At 39.7% G+C, this 26,421-nt stretch overlaps 2 protein-coding genes across 4 annotated transcripts; one reads left to right on the plus strand and one right to left on the minus strand.

The window, feature by feature from the left end:
- Positions 1–2,277: 2,277 nt before the first annotated feature.
- On the minus strand, positions 2,278–26,421 carry LOC122780129 (ras-related protein Rab-26-like). Its single transcript, XM_044042939.1, has 5 exons — positions 26,367–26,421; positions 8,486–8,551; positions 7,254–7,310; positions 6,786–6,862; positions 2,278–4,874 (listed from the first exon to the last, which is right to left on the minus strand). The coding sequence occupies exons 2-5, from the start codon at positions 8,501–8,503 to the stop codon at positions 4,772–4,774; spliced, it is 255 nt and encodes an 84-aa protein (XP_043898874.1). The 5' UTR covers positions 8,504–8,551; positions 26,367–26,421; the 3' UTR covers positions 2,278–4,771.
- On the plus strand, positions 15,703–18,997 carry LOC122780128. Of its 3 annotated transcripts, XM_044042938.1 has the most exons (4): positions 15,736–15,794; positions 16,478–16,617; positions 16,856–17,718; positions 18,486–18,997. In XM_044042938.1, the coding sequence occupies exons 3-4, from the start codon at positions 16,888–16,890 to the stop codon at positions 18,537–18,539; spliced, it is 885 nt and encodes a 294-aa protein (XP_043898873.1). In that variant the 5' UTR covers positions 15,736–15,794; positions 16,478–16,617; positions 16,856–16,887; the 3' UTR covers positions 18,540–18,997. The 3 variants fall into 3 exon arrangements, with proteins under 3 accessions (XP_043898870.1, XP_043898871.1, XP_043898873.1); XM_044042935.1 differs by lacking the exon at positions 16,478–16,617 and having other exon boundaries at positions 15,703–15,794; XM_044042936.1 differs by lacking the exon at positions 16,478–16,617 and having other exon boundaries at positions 15,703–15,794; positions 18,489–18,997.

The raw sequence follows: 26,421 nt of genomic DNA on the forward strand, positions 1-26,421 counted from the left end.
TCGGACTGCTTAAAGGAAACTTGACTGTTAGTCAGCGTCTGAGTCATAGCCTCACATAGCCAACATACAGCATTTTCCACTCATAGTGAAGGAGTCAATAAGACACACACACACACACAAAGAGATATCAATGATGTGTGGCGTTCACACTGCAGGTCCAATTACTTCAAAGAATGTTATTAGAATTACACGTACTCATTCCCCCTTCACTGAAAAATCCATAATCTATTAATACCGTTGATTTTGTGTTCGATTTAAACGACAATTGGCTCACCATAGTTTCTGTGATGTTACTGAATCATATCAGTAAAAGTGTTAAAGTAAGATTTCAAAGCCTTTAGTGGCAGATATTGATATATACATATATACATAAATGATATATATATATATATATATGTATATATATCTATATATATAAATGATTTAAAATCAATTATTTTAGTGTCAAACTCTGCAGATACAACTGTGGAACCTTTGTTTTGGCAAAAGTTAAGGATCCCCCAGTATGACTAATGACTAAAGACTGAATTAGCCGCTAACTCCTTGACTTCTATGCTAGCTACTTCTGTGCTAGCTTTATTTTGCACAATGAAGACACATTAGATCTACATCTGCTGCGACATGAGTATGAAAAATTTTACGTAACTTTCACTATAGGAGAGACTAAATTCCCTCTGCAGTTGGGCAACGAGAAAGACTTATATATCGGTATCGGTTATCGACCCTAGCACTATCGATATATATCGGCATAAAGGATTGGATTAAATGAGGACTTTATTGAGGTAAAGATGGGCTTTGTTGTCATGGCTACACTATCCACAAGCAACAATGGCGTCTTCTGGTTTCACATGGGAAAGAAACAGTTGCCGTATCCAACCTACCCTAGGCCGTGCAACATTAAAAAACACAAAAATAACATTAAAACATGTCCAACATCTGGGCACAGAAAAGCTACGGACCATCTCTACAAACTGACACAACCATCTCTATGGAGATTCACACAATTTAGCTCCAGCCTCTGACACTGAATAGAGTTAGAAATTGCATCTGTTGTCAGCAGCTTGATGGCGAGGTTGCAGCACAAAAGGGAATGTGATTATTTCCGTGTTGAAAAGAGTGAATAAGCAGTTCTGTACCTTGACTGTTCAAAATGGGATGTGATGTCATATCCCTTAAATATCACTATGACACAGTGTTGGGTAATGTTGACCTGTTCCTGTCTTCCGGTCACAATGTCTCCTCCCTCCTACTGATTCTTCCATTTGCTCCCACTTTGTTCTCCCCTGCTACAGAATGTCATGGCGTCAAACAGTGTCTAGTCAGTCGAATCAAAGCCCCATACTGTCTGATTAAATGAGGCACTCAGGTTAAAGTGTCCCTGCATGGAGCTCCTCGCCCACACTGGTACACATCCAGGTTAATCTGGCCCTGTAATTTAATGCACAGTCCAGACTTTCTCTCCCACCTTCTCGTAGGTTGAGTAACATGAGTAATCGACTTGCACGCTCTTATAGAGCATGCGAGTGAAATGCACTAAGCATAACCACTTAAACAGACACAGGTAACACCTTTGCTTGAAAAGCCTTCACTTCAACCATAATGTAAGTCTTTTCTATCTTGTATTAAAGATAATGTCACAGTGGAGCAGTGGAAACTGCTCATAGAACTTTGCTATTAGACAGACAATGGAAAACCATTAAACAGTATCTATTTAATTTATCACTGTGACTTTAAATGTAAAGCCAACTTTACACAGCGTTAAATTATTGTTTTTGTAAAAACCTATTGTTTGGAACCCGTCTCCTAAAACTGTGCTATTTACTAAGACCTCTGGGCCAGGTCACCGTTGGAAAAGAGATTTCAATCTCAATGTTTTTTTGTTTCAATCTGGTTAAATAAAGGTTAAAAAAAAGAACAACAGGGGACCAAGGGTGGAGCCATGGGGAACACCACAGGTCAGTACCACAACAGTAGTTTAATTTTAACCAGTTTAAGGAAGAATGTGTAATTTTTTTAGAAAAAAAAAACATTCTTTGTGTCACTGTAATGCTTTCATATTATGTGAGCCATGAGTAAAACAGAATTAAGACTTTGGATAAACCGATTTGGGCCAATTTTCAAATGTTTTAATAATTGTACGTATATTTAAGCCGCATGGGTGATTTTGTCCTTGTGCTGGAGCTCAGGAAAGTGTCATGGATTAACATTGTAATAACAAGTGATGGCCACGTGATGGTGCTGCAGACCCATCTGTAAGAATCATGAAGACTAACGCGGTCATTGTTGAATCTTTATTGAGAATACTAGAGCTTGATACAATACAAATCGTTTCAATTAAGATACAGTGTTTAACGATTACAAGTTAACAATAAACAAATGACATCTTGAATATAAGCATTTTGAATCTGTATTCACAGTTTTTCCAGATTGTTTTTATTATTATTGTTATTTATTTTAACATTGGCAGAACAAGCTTTGATAGAACATCTGACAAAAAAATAGTGATTCTTTCTCTGGTCTGTGGAAAAATACCTGTTATTGACTTAAAGGAAACCATACTTTATTTTTTATTGCATTTCTTGCATCTTTAAAGCCACTACCAAGTTTCCATTCATGTTTCCCCTCTTTCTCCTCTCGGGACCACAGTGCAACATTATTCCAATGACAGCATAACTATGGAGTGACAGGAACTACAAAACCCCAGGAAGAAAAAACAAGTGAATATTTCCAAACCAAAACTTCTAAAAATAAATAAATAAATAAATAAAAAAAAAAAAGTGTTTACTTTATGTTGTGAGTTTGGGTTTCAAAAGTACAAGAAGTGTCAACTTTTACAATAACATTCATATTTACAGGAAAACAAAAACCTATGAAAGTGACGTCACAAATGTTTGGTGGCACTTTTTGTTATTTATCCAATATTTATTTACATGACACACTGCAACAGCAAAATTCACGAGGAAAATGTACTCTTTAAACCACAGACTGCTGCATGAGAATTTGCATATGAGGTTCATTTAATGTTACATAAATTAACCGTGTTGATGAGAAGATGGGATGGAAAGTTTTGTACAAGAATCATGTAGTTTTAAGACAGTAACTGTCCAAAATGAGTAAAATGCAAAGTACAATAGTGGTCATTTGACACATACAGTACATGCATTTACTGATTTAATACAGTGTAATAATTACTAAGTGATTTATTTGTGTAAAATGCCCCAATAATGGCTTCAAAGTCAACAAATATCCATCGATATTTCCCATCACATTAGCATGAAGATAGTCAAGGTCAGTAGTACTAGCAGTACGCCTATGAGTTTTAAAACAGTTTTTCATCCTGAACGTAAACAGCGCACAGTGTCGTCCGATGGCGTCACATCTGCTGCAGAACGGCGTCCGTACAAATGCATTCATGAGATTCACTTCCGATTGATTTGTCGACTTACTTCAGTTTCAAACGAGACAGATGTTTTACAAACTACAAAGATTTCAGAACGCACAGGTAAAATGGTATTTAAAATATGTACATCACATGTATGCAAAGCTGCAACGGATGCGTTCAACTGGTGTCGGTGTTTTTGTGCGTCTTTCTGTGGTTGTGGGGACACGTTTTTGGCACAAAATCTTCGTCACTGTGAGGACAAAGTGATTTTGTTTTGGAAGTTATTGAGCAATAAGGGGGATCAATACTGAGAGACTGACACTTCTACTTCTGCACCTCCTCTAACTGAACTCGAAATTTCCAAGGTCATGGGTTGATCCAGAACTCAGGTGTCCAATTCAGAAACTTAGAGCAACCTCACTGCTATGGAAAGCCAACAAGGTCACAATTAAGTGCACGGTAGACGAATAGTGACCCTATTTGCTTTCCATATATTTTACCATTAGTTGCAATTATGTATATATATATATATATATATATATATATATATATATATATATATATATATATACTGTATATCATATTTGTGTCACAGTAAACCCGTCGTACACATACACTGTTTAATTTTTAACCCTAGACATGCTGTTACACTGCTTATATGAGTGAAATACCATGTAGAGGATTGTTTTTGAGTGGTATTGCTAATAAAGGCAAGCCTGAGATATGTTTGCGTCTACGGTTTTTCAGACTGGAACGCAGAGAACTCGGGGGTGACGTCACTCCCAGTCTCTGACCAATCACTGGGGAAGTTCACAGAGAGAGTGGACACTCCTATTACACCTACTCTGAATACAGGTCCCTTCTCTGCCACACTGAAAGAGTCTGAAACAGAGTCAAATAAAAAGAATGCAAAACACATAAAACACATGTCAGCATCGGCACAGAGTTGCAGAGATAAAGAGATATTCTCTGGTCATCTGTCGCATATGAAAATAGTGCAATCTGTCCACCCATGCTCATCTGAGACATGGGACCCAGACATGTGAGTGCTTTAATAACATTTGGTCAACAATCAACATTTCTTCCGGCTGTGGCTGTAAGGTTCTGTTAGGGGAATAAGAAGTCTATGAGTGTCCCCACAACTACAGAAAGTGTGTTTGCGTGTGTGTGTGTGTAAACATGCATACGTGCAGGCATGTACACAGGAGTTATATTACATTCACAGTTGCAGAGGAACGGTGGGTTGGTAGAGGGAGCATGTTTGCCATATCATCACGAAACATTACCTCAGATTTATTACAGAATATACCTGTTATATACCCCTCTCTCTCTCTCTCTCACACACACACACACACACACACGCGCGCACACACACAAACAGGATGTTGTCTACAAGCGGCAGCAGCCCACAGTCCTCATCTCTTTGTCGACATACTCCTGCAGCTGAAACTTTGGCTGATCAGGCTCCTTCATGGTCCTGTGCTTCAGTTCTCTGTGACAGAGACAGCAAGCAACATGAGGCTACGCTAACTCTGCTAACAAACAGTCAAACGGCAAGAGACTATGCTAACTCTGCTAAAGAATATTCAAATAACAATGCGAACATCGGGATCTATATTAGCTCTGCTAACAATTACTCAAACAATAACAGTCTATGCTAGCTCTGCTAACATATATATACACATATATATGTATATATATATATACACACATATATACACATATATGTGTATATATATACATATACACATATATGTATATATATATACATATACACATATATGTATGTATATACATATATTAAACAGAGTCTATGCTAGCTGTGCTTACAACAATTACAATGAATTAAGTCTGTGTTAGCTCTGCTAAAGAATATTCAAATGTCTATTCTCTGCTAACAATTACTCAAACAATAACAGTCAATGCTAGCTCTGCTAACAATTACTCAAACAATCACAGTCTATGCTAGCTCTGCTAACATATATATATACATATATACACATATATATGTATATATATATGCATATATGTATATATATACATATATTAAACAGAGTCTATGCTAGCTGTGCTTACAATAATTATAATGAATTAAGTCTGTGTTAGCTCTGCTAAAGAATATTCAAATGTCTATTCTCTGCTAACAGATATTCAAACTGCACTCATCCCTCTTTGCCAAAGTGAAGTGAAAAAGGAAAACAACATTTACATAAAAGCCACATAAATAGATACATAATGCTGGAGATTGTCACTGGTTCAATAGTCCCTGAAGTATGCATTAGTGACATTATCATGGTTTCCATGACAATGGTGTTTTCGTTGTCGCTTTTACTTTTGGCACTTCTGTGTTTTGTGCAAATGAAGCAGATAAACAACGATGTGGAGTGGAGAAGAGAGACGGAGAGCGACAGGTGATTAAGTGATGAAAGAGAGATGAAAAACACAGTGACAAGAGATGTTAATGCAGAATGAAAAAAAAAGAAGACGAAAAGTTGGATTTGTTTTGTTTTTTCATATCCTGTATCTGCAGAGTGTTTTGTGCCAGGCTACTGTGCTATTTTTGGCAACACCCAAAGCAGCCTGTAACCCATAACTATAATAGGCCAACTATAAATGTGAAGCAGCTCCCACACAAACTGTTCAGTAACACTCATTTGCACATTTGAGTAAAATCGTATCCTCATTTTTGACACCTTTTTACTCACAAATAAATAACGCTTTAATTACTGGTAATTTACTGTTATTGTTAGAGTAAATACAAGTCTACATGTCAAAAAAATATAAAATAATCCCTCTCTCCACCATCATCATGTGACTTCTCTTGTCCTACACCAGCATACAGTGACAATTATTCTAATGGATGGAGACATTTCTTCATGTTTATGGAGAAATATCATGTCGGTGAAGTTTCCATGTGAATAAGGCAACAAGGATGAGCTGGTATCAATAAGTAACTTCAATAAAGCATTTAATGCTGTAAAAATGTGTTGATCGACAGGTATGACTGCTCTCTCGATCACATCTGCAGTACAAGATCGCCAATTCCATATCTGAATTTGAACGGACACAAGTCATCCGTCTTGATTTTAAGCCTTTGCGTAATGATTGAAAGCAGTGTTTTTGTTTTATAGCTGTTTTATAACTTGTCTGGTTCTGCATCTGTTTGGTCTTTTTATTAAATATTCTTGTTTTTGGCCTAAAAATGCTCACAAACAAAATGTGTATCTTCTCCGCAAACCTTGAGACCTTCACAAAATGTACGGTAAAGTGATTTCAGAGCAGTTGTACGAGATTCTTAACTCTAACGTCAACATTCCTTCGACGTAAAAAAAATCTTATTTCAGTGCGAGGACACAGTGATCTTTGCTGTGCGCTGTTGTGTGTATGTGAGAGTGTGACTCACTTGGCCACAGCAGTGAAGGCCAGCTCCACATTCAGTCCAGATTTAGCGCTCGTCTCCATGAAGGGCACTCCAAACTCCTGCATGGAGACACACAAACGCTTGTTTCACGGCGATAGCTTCACCGGCATCATCGATACAGATAATCGACAACATTTCTGCCCACTTTGTTTTCATCTGTCAAGTATACTCATCTCATTTTGTGTCCCGCTGTGTTATTTTGTTATTTATTCTAACACGCCACTCAGAGCTTATCTGACCGAGACAAGCTGGTAAAATGACACCTCCCCCCTTTCAAAAAAACAACAACAATATGTCTTATGCATGAATGCATAATTATACACGCTAATCAAGACTTGGCTGTGGCACAGGGGGTGGAATTTGGACAGATTGAGCACAGCAGGTTCATTATCCTCCTTTACATGTGTCGAATGGCACGTGTGTGTGTGTGTGAGACGTCGCATCCCTCACCTTGGCCAGTTTCTCCCCCTCCTCTCGCTTCACCGCCCTGTCATGTGTGGAGTCGGCCTGCAACACAATGAGAACGACTGAATGCGAGGCGGAATTTCAATACCTGCTCGTTATGTCTTTTAAATGTTCTGATATCTTCTTATATGACGACTGTAGGGTTTTTCTTGAGCAATTGGAGGGTTAAAAAATGCTTTGCTCAGAGGAACGGGGCGGCAGTAATGTCTACCTAAGAAGAGGAAACACAATACACAACAAGGTTTTGTGTTTGTTTATTGGTTTAGAAAAACCCAAACTCAAGGAACTGGTTCTGGAATTTAAGATGCACAACCTAAATGCAAAGGTTATTTCTTAATTATTTTTGATTTCTTTACCTAATTCAGTTAGTTTTCATATCTCTGTTAGTGTTTTTAAATTTCATTTAAATGTAGTGTATTATTTTAGTTTTTGCAAATATGTTCTGAAATGTGCAATCAAGGAATTAAAATATTTGGTGGTTTGTTCGTTTGTTGTTTGAGCTTAAAAAAAGAAATTTATCCGATGACTCGATGGAATATTTGGTAGAATACTCAATAAACTTCTAATACAAATTGGTCACAATGATCTCGGAGCATCGGATGAATCATCAGAATCTCTTGATTCTAGGAAAATGTTGGCGTGATCGCATTCAGTACAAAGAAATACCAAACAAACATGAGGTTACTGTCATCTTGGGCCAAATCAATTCATCTTTGAGTCCATGAGGACGTATCTGCCCGATGACAAGACGTTTCCTGTGGATGTTCCTGGGAAGTTTACGAGATCCAACATGTTTCGTGAGACCGCAGTGACCGTGATCTTTAATGTTTCCATCTCTCTGGAGGTGTTTCTAAGAAACTGTGTTCACAAGGCAAAACACGTGTTGATGAGGTCACCGCAACCCTGGTCTTTGACCTTCAACTACCAAAGTCAAGACAATTCATCCTTGGGTTAAACTGAACATTTGTACCAAAGTTGAAAAACATCTCTTAAGATGTTCTTGAGATGTTATTCTTCATAAGAAGCTAAATTTGCTACGGCTAACAACAGGAACAACATATGGATTCATTTAAAAACATGTTTTTGATGCCATTATGATGATATTTTGTCCTAATCTTCTCCTTCCCTGGTACCACCATCCACCTCACTCCATGATCCCTCCTTCTCTGAGTCCATCTGTCCATTAGTCCCCCCCCAGTGTTGTCATGTTGTCTCACCTTGTTGCCTAGCAGCATGACGACCACATCCTGCTGAGCGTACTCGTGGATCTCCGTCAGCCAGGCCTGCAGATGGTAGTGGAGCACAGACGGAGGAATCCAAGGATGGAAAAGAAGGACAAGGTGAGAGTGCAGGAGGAGAGGAGAGGAGAGGACGGGGTGGGAGGCAACAGAAGAGATGAATGGATTCACACAGAAGGAGAGAGCGAGAAAGATGAAGACAAAAAAGATTTATTGCTCATTCGCTGTATTTCATCTTGCCCTCCTCCTCCTCCGCCAGATCTTCTCCTATTCACTCCTCCACCTCTCTCTCCTCTTCTATCTTCTTCCAATTACAGGCCACAGGTCGCTTGGCTCTTTGTTTCCTGACTTGGTTAAAAAGCACTTAAGTGTCTCTTGAGGACTGCACACAAACCCACGCACACACACACTTTCCTCACTCTCGTTTTCCCTATTACAATTCCTGCGGAGATCTCATTGATAGTTTACTATAATCAGACTGAGCTCACTCACACAGAAGCTGAGATAACGAGTTTCTATCGTAGTTTCACACAACTTTTAGACAGAGTTTTGAAATGTGAAGGCAACACTGTCCCTGCACTCGTCTACTCACAGAACAGCAGGCAGAAAAAGCCTGATTTATCCCACTGGAGCTCCATTGTAACTGGCTGTATAGTTTTTTTCTAGTTAATAAAAAAAAATAAAAAGAACGGGGTTTGAGGAAACAAACACAATCAAGCGATCCGCTATATTTGCTATATTTGGATCCAGATATCTTTATGTCACTCTGAATGAATCTACTCCGATGGGTTCGCGGTGAATTCACCGGAAAAGGAAGCTCAGGAAAATCCTAAAAAAATTATAAAAGTCGCAATTTTGCATGGTGAAAATGACACAATTAAGGAAAACACTCACTTTGAAAAACTAAATAACAATTTTTTAGTACAAACTACAATGAATTAAAGTACTTAGTCAAGTTGGTAGTTGGCGTCCATAATGTTCCTTCCTACGCTGTGTTCCGTTTACATCGGAACTGGCATTCATTGACGTAAACGTATCTCGGGCTGGACGTCGTTCGCAATACCGGTCGTAAACAGCATGTGTATTAACATTAAACAGTACTCAGTGTGCAACTGATTTGATGAGAAACAAATGCGACAGAAGCGGTAAAAATCGTAGTGTTTGTGCGGTGAGGTTGCTCCAAGTTGGAAATTCCGAGTTCGGACTACAAATGGAAGGCACAACTACTCATTGATAGGGAAGCGATAAGGAAGGAGGGAACTCTTTCCGCTTCCTCGTTACCTTATTGAAAGGGTTCTGCATCTTTGACCTGATCAAGTTATGTAAAACTTAAAGTGTCACGTTCATTAAACTGTCGAAATTAAATCTTATATTCTTAACGCTCAAATCAGTTAGTCTGTTTATAAAATGTTCTAGTGTCAAAAAACACAAAAGCAACAACATTGTCATACAAATGTCTGTCCTGTTGCTCTAAGGTACAAAGTCTGGCATCGGTTTGTGCCAACGCAGGTTAAGGCTGCAGAGTCTTTTTCCTGCAAGAGACAAAAGTATTGGGACGCCTGAGCATTTACATAACATAACATGCATTACATAATAAAACACATATTTCAAATGTGGGCCCTCAAACCATCTGCTATTATTTGGCAAACCAACTGGAAAAGAAACATTATAAATAGGATGTGTTGCTTTAAAACATGTTATTCCCTGCGATGATGTCTGCCTGCCATGATACACAGACTACATCATTTACATTACAGCCAGGCAGCTGCCCTACTTTCCTGTTCCTAATTATGGAAATAATTTCAGTTATGGTAATTACAGCCCTTTAACATTCCCAGAGCAGATACCGCACGCTTTGTGTGAGTGTGTGATTAAATCTGAATCCAATCTCACATCTGACCGCTGTGCACCTTGAAAATCGTGGGAAGTCGACATTTTCGGGGTCTTAAAGTGAAATTTAAGACGTGAAAGACATGAATTAATGAACCGAGGAGGATTGCAGGATAACTTTATTTTGTGTTCGCGGTATATCATGATGGATGTTTTTTTTTTAAATCTGCTATTAAGCCTGGATAAGAACGAGGAGAAGACCATGAAGTTGAAGCACCAGAGAGTTTGAGGAGGAGAAAAAGGAAAGATTCTGACATTAGAGGAGGATGAAGTTACCCTTCATTTAAATTTCGCCAATTTAAAAGTGCACATGCGATGACACCTGCACTGTTTTCACCTTAATATGCCAGACACGTCACAGCCTCCATTACACAAGGACACACTTTGATGTGAATATAGAGGAGCGCACTGTACGTCCTTCAGTCAAGTGGTCAATGTCATATAAAATCTGAATTGTGTACAATCAACGTGTGGCTTTACTACATTAGTTCATAAATGTGTCAGTTCATTTAATCAATGAATGAAGAACCAGCTACAGATTAAAATAATAACAAACACCACATAAAAGTGCAGTTATGAGGAGGTGGGGCTACAATATTTACGTCATCACCACAGATTTACCTCATTTCTGATTATTGTTGACTTTTTTGACGTACTGAATGCTGTAGAAACCGGACGAAAATTGGTGCGTAAATCACAACAGCCGAAAAAATGTATAAAATGAGGTGCATATGTAAAAGTGTTGCAAAATGGCTCAGTAGCACCCCCTAAGGTGAAACCCTGTACGACAAAACCCGAAACTAAGTTGCACCAAAGGCCACAAAACTTGGTGGAAACGTGTCACAGCCCAAGACGAACAAAAAAGTCTATCGGGACCATGGCCTCAACTCAACCTAACAGGAAGTCCACCATTTTGAAGTTGGTGTCCATCTTGGCGATTTGAAAAATGCCTAAATTAGTACTAAACATGTCAAAGATTAAAAATTACCCAAAGGTCTTACAGATTCAAAAAGGGGCGTGGCCACTGCAAACCATCAGAATTTGGGTGAATTTCGACCATTCGCCATGAAACAGGAAGTGCCCTGTAACTTCGCCATACATTGACCGATCTGCTCAAAACTTCACATAAGAGACGCAAGAGACAACATGAAAACCTGCTGACAGAGCGGCAGATGCGAGGACCAGCACAAAAACTATCATTTCTATTATCTTTATGTAACCAAGTATTTTTTACATTATTCTATTTGATATGCTTTGGGGGAAAAACTAGATTATCTGCGTCACTGTGTCAGACAATAAGGTCACAAACGTCTGTTTCTTTTACGGTTATGGTGTTGAAAAAAAAAAAGGTCATAAACGAGTTTGTGGAATTTTACGATGTCACGGTAAAGTTGTCCTCTGACCATGAAAAGTTTGAAAAACCTTGACTTCTTTTCCAACATAATCAACTCATTTTGGAGTGAGAGGAACAAATTAGAAGGAATTCCCTGAAGGGAACGTCCACAGCGAGGTAACCTTGACGACGCCCACCGGCGTTGTCGACGTCGAGGACTTTAAAAAACGCCAGCGTTAAATGCCAAGAGTGATTTACTCTGAGCACCTGGAGGGAGGAGATCACCTGAAAATGTCTGTTTATTGTAAAAGTGCAGTGCATCATCTGAACACCTGAGGGGATCAGACATCAAATCTCTCCATTTCTCACTGAAGTGCAGAAAACATCTCGAAGTGCTCACACGCTGATGGAGAACAATGCAGAAACATCCTAAAACATTCCTCCCTGCTCTTTAGAGACAACAGTCTCACCTGAATTTCCGAAACGTTTCCTTTCATATCACAATCTTAAACTATTTCCATTCCCTGCGGCGTCAAATGTTCGGAAATACACTCGCCACAATCTCCAGGTGCAACAGTGATGTCTCTGATCAGGAGAGCTCACGGTTACCTTGGATCAGTCCCATCCATAAACTCTCAGGTTTGTTTTTTTGTTTGTTGCTGGACCATCTGGAGTCTGTATGGTTTAGAAATCGTTCCAACACCTGCCCAACACTGCTATTGGCAAAATCTGCCTTTCCAGCTCGCAAAAAAAAAATGATTATAAGAGCTCTCTGTTCTCTTCCTGGGTGGACTCACTCTGTGAATCAGTCTGTGGATGATTTACTGCGGAAGAAGACCTGGTTCTTACCTAATCGATATTTAATCACACAGAAGTATAAAGACATTTCATTTGAATTAATAATTCATAAATACTTTTCAAGAAAGAACCTCATTGAAAGGAAAATTGAAGCATAAACATTGATTTAATCTGTATATTCTGCTGTAAATGACTTCATTTCTGAAAACATCGCTATCCGCTTTAACTTTTTTGTGGTTATTAATTTCATCATCATATGATGGCAAAATTCCATGTCCACAAGTGTAAATTTACAGGCAAGGAGCCATGCTTTGTTGCCTTTAATAACAAGATCAAACACCATATCATGTCAATAAGCAACTCTTGTAACCAAAAAAAGCTTTGTTTTTCTATTTCTTTCTATTTTGGAGAGTTTGTTTTGTATTTTGAAGAAAGCAAAACTGTACTCGCTTCTCAAATATCAAATAACACTGTCTGTTGTTACCTTTCTATAATTTCACAAAAAAGCTTGTCTCTCACGTCCCTAGTTGAACAAAATTTGATTTCAAAGTCAGAATGTTGTAATTTTAGTCACATACAATGCTTCACAAATGTATAAGACCACCCATACTTTTAGAAATCTTTCAAAACACTTCTTTAAAACTAAAAATGTTATAATTTATTTGGCAAATAACAAACCCAAAATCAACGTTTTTTATATTCAAATTTGACCCGAAATTTCTTCTCTGAGGAACATTCAACCACGAAAACAAAAGTAAATAATCTTAATCAAGAAATAATAATGTATCAGTATGATTTTAGTTAAAGAGCTCCTAAATCCTGGTGTATTAACCACGATAGAAACATGTGGCTTTGGGTGGTGGTGGTATAATAAATGTGTTAAGCACTGTTCAGTTTTGGGGGTAAAAAAAAGAAAAGAAAAAGCAAGTGTTTACGTTTGCAGTGTTTTCACAACGCTGTCTTTTGCAGTGAACGTGTGACTGAACAAGAAAGTCGACACTTCCCATTTCAAGGCACCATTTAACCACAACTGTGACACATCGTGCCGAACACTGTCTTCTACTTTTGCTTATTCTATGTTTGTTTGGTTTTTTTTAACATTTGTTAAATATCGTTGAATATGCATTTTTTTTTTTTTTTTATGGCATAATTTATAAAACCACCTAAAGCACGTTTATCCTTTTTGTTTTTGTCATGATGCAGCAACAATAGTGAAGTTTTCAAGCATTTTTGTGCATACTGTAGGTGTTTTAGTGTGAGTGTATTGGTTAACATTGTTTCCAATAGACTAAAAACACAAAAATACATGAAAAAATTAGGACAACTCAAAAACTTGGCATACATTTTTAACAATATTCTAGAAATTAATAAGCCAAAAACTAAAGTTGGCTTATGATTTACATAGAATCCAGTGATGGTCACCACCTGGTTGCCATTGGCTTCTCTTTACGGACCTGGAGCCTTTTTTAACACGTTTCTGAAACATCAATGAAGTAAACAAATGGGTAATTTAACCGTGGAGTCATTTTAAACGCAGGTTTAGTCACTTTAACGCTCTGCGAGCTCGTATTGACGGCGTCTGACAGGCGCGGAGGCAAATATGTTTTATTGAAATCTCGCTTTCGCACACACACACTCATAAACAGCAGCAGCAGCAGCAGCACACATATTATTTCTCCTCCTGCAGTATCTGTGCCGCCTCTCTGAGGGTTTACATCACTTCATTACGCTCAGATTAATGTACCGAGCCCTCACCTATACGAAAAACCTGCCAATTACTCACATGGCCTTGAAAGCTGCTGATGGCTCGTGTGTGTGTGTGTGTGTGTGTGTGTGTGTGTGTGTGTGTGCGTGCGTGCGTGTGTGTGTGGGTGGATTAGGTGCGAGTGAGAGAAGGGAACGCAGCTTTCTGAGCCGATCAAACTTCAAAAGGTTCCAGTTCAAACAGTGAGAGGAGAACACGTGTATGTGTCGGCCTACATGTGATCTGCTGCTGGATTTGCAGCTTTATTTCCTCTCAGGTTTGACACTTTGACTTTTGTCTACACACGCACACACACACACACACAAAAGTGAAAAATGTTCACCTCCCTTAGCTGAGGATTGGCTCGTACAGAAATACACAGCAAGTATTTTTAAGAAAAATGCAAGCTGCAAAAAAAAAAACTCTGTTTATGTCCGTGTTTGCAGAGGTCAGCAGACGTCTGCAGATAATGTCACGTATATAATGTCACGTTATAAAAACTATTTATAACTATAGCTGTCAGATTTATTCACTATGACGGAGTATTAGGGTCAAACTGAAGAGGAAAATATGATTTAATCTTTCGAGAATAAAGTCACAATATTATGAGAATAAAGTCGCAATATTATGAGAATAAAGTCGCAATATTATGAGAATAAAGTTGCAATATTGAGAATAAAAATATTAGAAATAAAAAGCAATATTATGAGAATAAAGTCACAATATTACGAGAATAAAATTAGCAATATTACGAGAATAAAGCAATATTATGAGAATAAAGTCACAATATTCAGAATAAAAAAATATTACGAGAATAAAGTCGCAATATTACGAGAATAAAGTCACAATATTACGAGAATAAAGTCGCAATATTACGAATAAAGTCAATATTATGAGAATAAAGTCGCAATATTATGAGAATAAAGTCACAATATTACGAGAATAAAGTCGCAATATTACGAGAATAAAGTCGCAATATTATGAGAATAAAGTCGCAATATTACGAGAATAAAATCAGAATTTTACAACAATAAAGTTGCAATATTAAAAAAGTCATTAATGCACCAATTCTTCAGTGGTGGGTTGTTGTCAGTAGTAAATGAGAGAACTACTTTGGATTACAAAGGTCCAAGAAATAACAAGCCATAAAGTCAAGGCAGAGATCAACAGTGCTCCTGTTTTTTTGAGTCATTGAAGTAAACGGAGACTCTAATGAAGCAGATATATAACAATTCATATCTGCACCTGTATGATTAAAAAGAGAAAATCTTAGAAAGATAATGTCACCACCACAACTTTCTCACGGGGGGTCCTTCTTTTCTTCTTCATGTTATTATAAAAATAGCTGTTCATCAACCATGATGTGTGTGTGTGTGTGTGTGCGTGCATTCATTTGAGGAAGCTGTGGTCAGGCCTGGGCGGCTGTGTGGGTGACGGACGGGTGTGATATTAAGAAAGTGATATGAGAGAGCGAAATGAGTCCAGACTGGTGGAGAATTCACATGAGAAACACAAAACCGCAGGTAAAACCACTCTTTTTTACATTTAACATTCACACCTCGTGGACACGGAATAAGCATTTATGTTTATTTAAACTATCAACATGAATCATAAAACAGCCGCTTACCAGGTTTTCAAGTGTTTACTCTGAAATCTCTGTTCACGGAACAACTGTGTGGAGCACTTTAAAAGTTTGAACGTATAATTACCCTGAAAATGCTTCAATCTCAGATAAAAGGCGTTGTGATTGCAGTTGTTTTCATTTAATTGTTTCTCTTATCCCGCCAACGTGAGTTCCGCTGTTTTTCTGTACAGTGTACGTGTTAAATGTGAACTCAACAACAACAACAACACACACTTATTTACCATTTGTGTTATTATTGTGTTATTGCAGTGCATTAAAGGGGGAAAACTGAGCGTGTAACTAATGATGCAGTTACAATACTCTTATAATAGCTTATCTTTGTAGCTTATAGCCTAACAGAAGTTAACTACTTATTTGATTGGTACCCATATAACTGTCAAAATTAACCTACTAAACAGAATAAAACTGGAGTTGTGGCACTTTGACCTTTATTGTGAAAAGGCCCCAGTTGCTAAACATGTGAAACTGTTTCTTTTCTGAAATCGTGATGGGCGTGTTTGTCTTCCTCTTTTCACAAATTAAACACAGACGCACCCACACTTGTCTTTCTATTCTATTTAGATCATTATCCGAGACGTAGCCATATCAAATACACGCCTAAAGGTCCATTTATACTCGACGCTAAAGACGGACGGAGTTGGACAGAGCTTTTCTTTTCGTCCCCGAAGACCTCAGGGAGCTCTAACTGTAAAGCTTTAAAAGTAAGGACCAGGATTTTAAAATGTACTCTAAAATGGACCGTAACCCTAACCTAATTTTAACACCAAGCAAAAAAAAACATGTCTTAACCCTGAAAAAGTCCTTCAAAGTTGTGAGAACCAGCTAAAAAAAAATGTCCTCACGACATCCAAATGTCCTCACAACGATGGGTTTGTTTGTCCTCACAGCTCACAAAGACATGTGCACACTTACTCTCACACTCTCTGTTTCTCTTCAAAGGGCTTTTTTCTACAATCATCTCCCAACTCAAGATGAGCAAAGGCTCCACTAACATCGTCATTAGCCGTGGCCTTGTTAGCGGCAGTAATGGTGGACAAACACGCAGCCAGGATCAGAGAGAGCGCTCTCTGTTGACCGTGTCCAGCGCTGGTGTGACGCCGCGATGTCATCAGCGGCGGTGGTCAGCTGACTTGAGTCAGTGCGGGACGTCGTCTGTTATTATTGTGAAGAAGAACAGGAAGGAGCCACAGCCTCCTGAGCGAAGATCATCTCTGTGTGACCCTCACTCAGTGTCTCACTCTTCATTCAAATGTTACTCCCGTCCTCCCGTGACATTTATCCTGGACCACTCCTCCTCCTCCTCCTCCTCCACCACTTCTTCATGCTCCTCTCCTCCTCCCATACAGACGTCCACCATCACAGGCCCAGACCCTCTAGGCTGGAAGTTGCGGCTCAGGACCACTTCTCAGTCAGACAATGCTCCTAATCCAGCAGGTAAAAGCAAACCCCCTGTCAGAGTCAAACCACCCTGTCGCCGCCACTCAGACCCCTCAGCCTTCCTCAGGTCTCTGCACCAACTCGAGGAGCTTCACGCTGTCCGTCTCCGCCCGGTCAGCCACCCAGAAGAGTTTGTCAACGTCTTCGGTGACGGGAACGAAGAGGCGACCAATCGGCGACGCAAAACCCCGCCTGCTGTTCCAGAGAAAACTGCCATGGCCAGACAGATTGCACAACTGATCGCTCTTTCACTGCAACGCAGCACAAACTCTTTCCCTAAAACGAGGGAGGGAAACATTGACGGCAGAGTGATGGAGACCCAACTGACACCGTCACATCACGCCGAGGATCGCAGCGACGATCAGGTGAGCGCTCACGACCGCTTCCCTAAAACCATCCGTCATGGAAGAGGTGCTGAAACACAGACATGGCTGAGGGTGAACCATGTTTATGTTTCAGGAAGTCAATTCAGGTCACGCTGGCCTGGCTTCAGATCAGCTCAGATCAGGTTCAAACACAAAGACCGACTTGCATTTAGCTTTGTATTATTATACATAGGGGGAGTATTTTTGAAAAATGGTGCTTCCCAACCTCAGTTTCCCCTGAGTTGAGAAACGTCTTCATTCTTTTCTTTGTTACGTGCTCACCACGAGTTTGAGGCTAAACTAAATAGTCACACGACAAATCACACTGATCATCATGAGCATGATTTGTTTCTATCTGATATTTTTACAATATTTAAACAGTGTTAACAGAACGTCTGTAAGAAAAGACGTGTTGTCAGTGTTATTTATTTCCCCTTATCTTTAGCATTACATCTTATTTTTGTAGATTAATTCTACTAATTCTATTCATTCTTAAAAGTGCTATGACGGGTGGATGAATTCATTTGACTATCTTTTTAAAAAAGAATGTTTTTCTTCCAACAACAAACAACAAAATAAACTTTAATTATAAATCTGATTGTGATTCTTAAAACGACCTCAGACGCCTTAAAACCTCGGACTCATGATTAGCTTCTGATTGATCTCCTGTGTGATTAGATGAGAGGAGGAGGAGGAGGAGGAGCGGCGACACGGTTATCGATCACCATGTCAATCGATCAATAACAACAACGTTTTCTGTGTTCCAGCAGAGCTGTGCGTCACCGGGTCTTACTGTACCGTTGCCTGGCAGAAAAATCTGAGGACGACTGAACAGGAACATGAGCACCCCTGAGGACGACTTCCTGCTCCTGTACCAAAGATAATGAGAGTTATTTTCTTCTTTTTTTTTTTTCACGGTGTTGTTTCGCTGCTTGTGCTCTAAACGTCTGCTGACTCGTCTCTATTGTGTAAATGTGACTCAGCTCTTTTGAGCACAGATCTGAAAGCGATGTGGGCATGTGTAGGAAGGAGCAAACTGTGCCGATGGTGCAGTTCCCGCTGATGGAGTTCATACATCACTATAATTCGATTTCTTTTTGCCTCTATTTTTTTTTGCCCGTACATTGTGTATGTAAGTTTGCCTCATGTGTCTTTGTTATGAGGAGATGTGATATTCTTTGTTCTGGGATGCATGAGATACGACTGATAAATGCGTTTGTTTATCAACGGGAAATGAGATATGAATAAACGTCCATCATCATCGCATTATATAACAATAGAGTCGTATCATAATGTGTTAAATTCTTAATATTTTATGGACTTTTGGTCGTTTGTAGGGCTGTCGATGTGTCCTTTGGTTCTTTTTTTGATTTATAAGACGGAAAAACGTAGAAAATGTTGGAAAAACCTCAATATGACGACATTCACAAATGTCACAAACAAAAGATATTAATTTTACTGCCATACAGGAGCACAGAAACAAAAAAAAACATTCTCATTTAATGAGTTGAAATCACATAGATGAGAGTATTACTGAGATTAATCCATCATAATAATAATTTAGATATAATAATTTAGGATCAGTATTGGTCAGTATCAGTATCGGTCTAATATTGGTCAAAATCACTGGATCTGATATCGGACAGATAAAAATGCAAAATTCAATACAATCCAAAAATTCTATATATACACAGTATAAAAAATGCAATTAGAAACAATACATATCTTCAAAGTACGACTTTAAAAAAAATGATATGGTAATGCATATAACAATATTGTATATTGTTTAATCCCATCAATATACAGCAGGAAAGTAGTTTAGCCCCGACTTTTGTTAAGTTTAGGCTGAACTTTATTAATTAAATCGTGTGAATCCAAATGTTTAAAAACGGTCATCCTTAATTCAAATTAAAAAAAAACTATTTTTAACATAAACTTGCAAATAAGGACAAATTTAACGCATCTTAATATCAGCGGCAGGATGGGGCCAACCATCAGGATCGCCCCCTTGTGGCTGGCTGATAAAAAGCCTATATATTGCATGTTTCAGACTTTGCATTTTAGCTGAGTCATGTTTGGCTACACAGTTGGGGAATGATGTCTTTGAAATGACTCAGCACAAATTCATTCAAGTTTCATAGTTCATAAATGGTCCAAAATTACTGCATTGGACTAATATTGGTATCGGTAGATACTTGAGTTTTTGGTATTGGTCACAAAAAAGTGGTATCTTCCAAATCCTAGTTCTTACAGCCCTCATTGTTTGTCTCGCATGTCTCCAACGCTCGTCCAGCCTCCACATCACTTCCTGCTGCTCTGCTCACTTCACAACCCTTGTGTTAGTCTGACAGATTCATTCACATCGTGCAGCAGCAGGAGCAGCGGCAGGAGCAATAACGTGGATGTGACAGCAAGTATGATTGGAAAAACAGATGTGAAGTTCACACCGGGGCAAAGTGCTGAGTGTCTTTTCTTCTCTGACAAAGTTTCAATAAATAAATAGCGTGGATTGAATCGCAGAAGGGACGGCAAACAAACTGCTGTCAGTTTGGATTTGCTGACTTCAGACCAGTGACGGTCCTTAACATGACGAATGACGCTCGTCAGACTTCTTATTTTTTAGATGTTCTGCAACTGCAGCGCAGACATTTAAGGAACGGAGGTCAGCGAGATTATCCGAAAAGAAAAGAAAAACACCACAACAACTGCACAAAATTCTCCAGACTCCAAACAGTGGAGAGTAAAGCAAACTGAAGCATCTGTGACCTCATGCTCATGTTTGTGCTCACACTTGGCGTAGAGTACATTTACACCCAGAAGCAAAACAATTCAAACAAAAGACTCTGGGAAGTGGATCCATTGGTTTCTACATAAGACTTCCAAGAATAGTAGTAGTAGTAGTACTCCTATGGTAGGGATGCACAATATTATTGGCACCGGTAGATATTGGCATCAAAATGTATTAACCCTTTTGTTAGCATCCTGTCGATGCCAACAGGAATTGACCTCTCCTAGACTGCTAGCTATATCTAGAAAATTCAAAAACTACGGACTGGCGATCTGTCCAGGGTGTGACCCCGCCTTTCGCCTATGTCACATGGCACAGTACCATCCATGACCCTCATGTGGATGATAAAGTAGAAGACGGATTGATGGACGGATACCGGAAAGCCCATATACTTGTCATTACGGTAGCCCCTCGGGTCTTCCGCGGAGCGACTGTCCAATCATTAGAGCCAAACAGACAATAAAAAGTAGGTTTTTATCTTTGCGACAGCACATGATCAGCCTGCCCTCACACTCTTAAGTAAGCTCCAATTTATTCATTTGAAAACCAATTACTGCTTAGAGACACTACCTTTAGTATCACGGTAGCAGGATAAGGACGGATGACACAATAATCCCAATTTACGAGTCACTTTCTCAAAGCTTTCATCTATTCTTATACCAAAGACGGGGTTTAAATTGTGGCAAAGAGGAGGATAAAAGCTTTAAAAGAAGTGTACCTTTCAGTCAAGATTGATTTGTCCTTCTTTCAGAGAACAGAATTAATTTTTTTGGCCCATTGAAGAACTTGATACAAGCCATGAACGTATAAATCTAAAACGCCTACATCCATCACTTTGGTTAGTTCCAAGTTTGAGAGTAATTTTCTTTCCTCTTTACACTTTTATTGCAAGACCTTAGCCACTATCTATGCAAACCCCATAAAAGATAATGTTGCTGTGCCATTAGATGGTTCATATTTCTGCAGAATATGGAATGAAAAAAGGTCTCTGCCAGAGTGAAAAGGATGAAAAATAAGTTTAGTTGGAGATGAAATTCTGGGGGGTCAAGAACAGCGGGAAAAAATCTGCAGGAAAGGCTGGAAGCGACGCTGCAGGCCCGGTGAGCGGTGAGTCTGCAGATCATCATACATACACATGAACACGTACGCACACTCTATCACACCATGCACATAAACATGAAGCAGCTGAATCCAAAATAAGGGAGGGAAAAGTGGTGCTCACATGAATCACGGTGGATATTCTGCCTTTGAATTTAAAGCGAGGGTCTGTTCCATTTTATTCCTGAAACATCCTCTACCTTATTTGTTCAAGTCCTCTTCACATCCTGAGAGTCATACATAACATTTTCCAAATATGCTGACATTTAATTCGGGCCACATGACAGCCAGAAGTTAGCGAGTGAGTCACGGGAAAAAGGCCGCCGAAATTCACAATTCCACTATAGATAAGGACTTCCTGTATTTTAGCGGGGGTGGGGCTTTGACCAGAGGGCCAACAGGAAGCAAGGCCATGCACAGTATTGGTGGCATTTTGTCAGAGTGTTGCTGCTATTGCTAGCTTTTTCTAGATGTATTGAGCCTAGCATTAAATTGTGTGATTGCAGGTAAATCGAGTTTTCTTTAACCTTCATTAATGGTTCCTTGATCTTCTTCTGTATGTTCTTCGATACACACATATGCATGAATACAGTTCTTTTACAGTGCAGTTTTTCTTGTCCATTAGGGAAAAGTAACTGGTACCTGGTGCATTATTTAGGGTCTGTTTCTATTAGGAATAGAACCAAATTAACCAGTCCCAACTATTCCATTTTCTTTATGCTGAACTGTAGAGTTTTTAGAAAGACTTAAAAATCTCCAACATTTAACGACATTTGGTGAATCACTCCCACTTTCACGGTATTTCAGTTCAGTGACTGTGTCAGACGGAGTCTGCGCTACGATCATGCAGGAAGGAAGTGCTGAACTAATGTTTTTAATTACCTGATGATAATGATTCAGTATATGACGACCTTCGCCCACGATGAAGAGGTACTGTAGTAATGAAAAACAACGTGCCTGATATCACACCACGAGCCAAATCGGAAAAGCACCAATTGACTGTGCAGGGGAAACATGGAGGTGGCGCTCCATTAGGACAAAGGCATTTATAGATATAGAACAAAACAGTGCGCGGTAAATACGATTAGTTTAATAAAACGTAATATAGTGCTGGTTATTAAATCTGTTTTTCTCCCCAAACATGTCGCTGACCGTGTGCCAGCTGACATCGGGTGAACGTCACATTGATTTTGTTTTTGTTTATTGTTGTGCAAATCTTTTGAACAACAAAGCCTTTTCTGCTGCAAGGAGCTTTTCAGTGATTTAATGATTGTTTTTTTCCCTCCCCCCGTGGTCTCTGTGCCCATGTGTGCTCGTCAATACCAATAAAGCTCTCTCGCGCTCTCTGCGAGTGTGTATTTTGTGTATATTTATGTGTGTGGACACAGGAGAAAAGAACGACCACTGCTTCCTAAAATTGGCTAATGCGTTCATTAAGCATTTTGTCCAGAAACAAACTGCCTGGGCTTTGAAACACTTGAGGAAACCAGATGAAGTCGCACGGCTCCACAATTATAAAGCGTCTGCAACATTGCGCTTCAACTGCTACTGTACAGAATGTTTCTAAAATGGAGTCAATACAACCACAGCTTGTGTGTGTCTGAGCCAATCCAACTCCCAGTATCAGTGTCACGCCAATACTGGACAAAATCACTAGAGTGACTATGGGGAAAAGAAAAAGTAAAATGGCTGTTAGTCCAAGATAGCTGCCTTCCTGTTGGACTCCGCCCTGACATGATTAACATGTGTTCCAACTTTCCTTCATGTACGTGAAACACGACAAAAAGTCACCTGATGAAAGCTGATTTTCATATTTGTAAGCCCCTCCTACTTCTAATTTACCTAAATTTTTTACCAAACAACTTTCACGTGTAAATATACACCAGGATTGATGCGGTCATAGAAATGGACTAGTTTTGCGTCATGAAAAGGCACTCACAACGAGATTCATTTGACTGAACAATAATAAAAATAATGATAATAACAATACAGAATAATAACTTTTATAATATCAATAGGGTCAATGCTTCACTGAGCCCACTCAACATCTGTGAAGACAGACGTGCACCACCACAATGTGCAGCACGACAAAAGACAGCATTGAGAAATAAATGAGGTTGTGTTCTCAGTATCAGGCACAAAAAAATTGGATATTGAGCCATTCCCAATGTGTGCGTTTGCAAAATTAGGGCTGCACAATGTGACCTTTAATTGTTCTAATTAGGTTTGATTCACATTAACAAGTCTTAGTGTCTGTGCCTGTGAACGTTTGCAGGGAGCTAAACAGGTGTGCTCTCTCACCTCTTCACAGGGATTTCAGCCCACACACACACACACACACACACACACACAGACACGAGTGTCCACCAGCCTCCCACTGCGTTTGCATCTGCTCTGTTCCCGCGCTGACGACGCGCGCCACGTCACACATGATGACACGCGCCTTTGTGCGGTCACGTCTCTCGTTGCGATCCCCCCCACTTTCGACACAACACCGGCTGATTATTGTGACTGCGCTCCCTCTCTCTTCCTGTTCAGAGTCCTCGTCTAATCAAACCCGCGCTTCCGATCGAAGGTGCTCCTGCAGCTCTCAGGGACACTAACACGCCACGTAGAAACCATGACTCGCACTTCTTAACACTGTGTTTTGTGTGGCTGTAGTAAAGTGACAGGATTGATCTGTAAAATCCAATTCATCCTCAAGTCCAAGTGAACGTTTGCGCCAAATTTGAGAACATTCCCTCTACTAATACATCCTGGACAAGCCAAAAACAGCCATTATTAATACACACTATCCATCACACATTAGCAGATAAAGTCCAACCTCTTCAGACAGAAGATAAAGGCATTTAATACTACGGTTTGTAGTGAAGCTAAGTCTGTTTCTCTCCAGAGACGGCACTCCGTCCTCTGTTAATGAATCCATTTGTGCACCAGTGCGTGCACACACACCTGCAGGAGCGCGCACACACACACACACACACCTGCAGGAGCACGCACACACACACGCACACACACGTTCGACATTCATGACATGAGGGGACATTGCATTGACTTACATTCATTTCCTGGAGACTTACCCTAACCATAACCACAATTACTACTGGCCTAATCCTAATCCTAACCCTAACCCTAATCTCAATCTCAGCCTAACCTTAAAACACACCTTCACCTTAAAATGTAGTAATTTACGTTATGGGGACTTGCTTTTTGTCCCCTCAAGGAAGACAAGTCCCCATAATGTGACTGTGTAAACAGGTTTAGGTCCCCACAACATTAGTAATACCTGGACACACACACCACACACACACACAGTCAGGTCATACATGTGCAAGGCGAGCCTGACCCCACCCGTGCACGCTCACACAGATGCAAACGCCTCGGGCCCGACAGATGGTCGTGGCGCCATTACGGCTCCTTGGTGTGTAAGACGCAAGAAACATTTTGGGCTCTTCACTTCCACTCTGTGTTCATCAAAAGAGAGTGATGCACGGGCGAGGGCAGTGGCAGGAAAGAGCTGGGAAATCACAGTGGGAGCAGAGTTCAGAGGAGAGATGACGGGCCGCGACTACAAAGAGACAAATCTATTTCCAGGGAAAGTGAGCTCTAATGATGATTTTCAGCTTGGTCACCTCCTTTCATTTGCTGCCACTGTGATCATCTTCCTCCACCGTCCTCGCCATTCATTATCAGCACGGACACCTCGTCATGTTTTTCTTTAAAATCTTTTACGTTCAGCTGCACTTTTACGAAACAGGATAAAGCAGCAAAGTCACATGGAAGTCTAGCAAAGGCAGGTTAGTGATACTATATTGAAGGTGCATTTAATGCAGGAGCCCAACCTTAAACCACAGAAAAGGTCCATTTAAAGGAGGAGACGGCGACTTTTGTCTGTACTTTGCGTTCATAGCATCAACTGTACATCAGTCAGGAAAACGACAAAGAGGAGGCATTTAAAACTGTCTGCCAGATCTTTCTGGTAGGCAGCCAGAAAGCAGAGACTGGAGAGTAACTCACACTCGGCTTCACTCACTGGCGCGCTGTGGGACGTGGCATATTTAATACGAGGTGGGTATCGGGTGAAGCGAGTTGTCAAAACTCATGGCAGACGTACGGAAATGTTGAAAATTCCACTCGTCAAAGACAGGGTTAATGTTGGGGTTAGGGCTTATGCCAACGAGCTTTTCAGCCATGTTTACACATGCACCAACTGTCACATCTACTGTGTGCTCAAACGGTCATTTTCTCTTATCCAGCCTGTCCATGTCTTGTGGCTCTGGAACATGGATATCACACCACTCGCCTCGCGTTACTTGTGCAAATTTGGTATTGCTAGTTTACTCTTGGAATAATACACATGGCAGAGAATTAAAACAACACCCTGCTATGATTTAACGACTCAGGTTAGGAGCTACGAGTGATGGTAAAGCTAATTAGCTAGCTTGTGTTTTTTTTTTTCTTTATGAAATAAACATGTGTGTACAACCAACCCTGCAGTCCAAGAGCAACGCTACAACTAAAGCTAGTGAAGTTACACCAAAGTAAATTTTTTGCGTCACGTCATTTGTGTTAATTCTTGCGTGTAAATAGCCTTGGGCCTATGCTAGCTAACTACATTCATGCTAAAGCGCAAGCAATAACATCATCTTGTTACACACAAACGTTCAGAATTTATCAAGTAAGTCCATTTTCGCACATGTTAAAAACAACAAACTCGTCGTGAGTTGTATTGTGAGAAGAGATTAAGTGTGACTGTTCTTACCCTGATGTTGTCAAAGGATGATTTGTTTGTGACGTCATACAGAAGGAGAAGAGCT

The sequence above is a fragment of the Solea senegalensis genome, linkage group LG13 (genome assembly GCF_019176455.1).
Source record: "Solea senegalensis isolate Sse05_10M linkage group LG13, IFAPA_SoseM_1, whole genome shotgun sequence".
Lineage (NCBI taxonomy): Eukaryota > Metazoa > Chordata > Actinopteri > Pleuronectiformes > Soleidae > Solea > Solea senegalensis.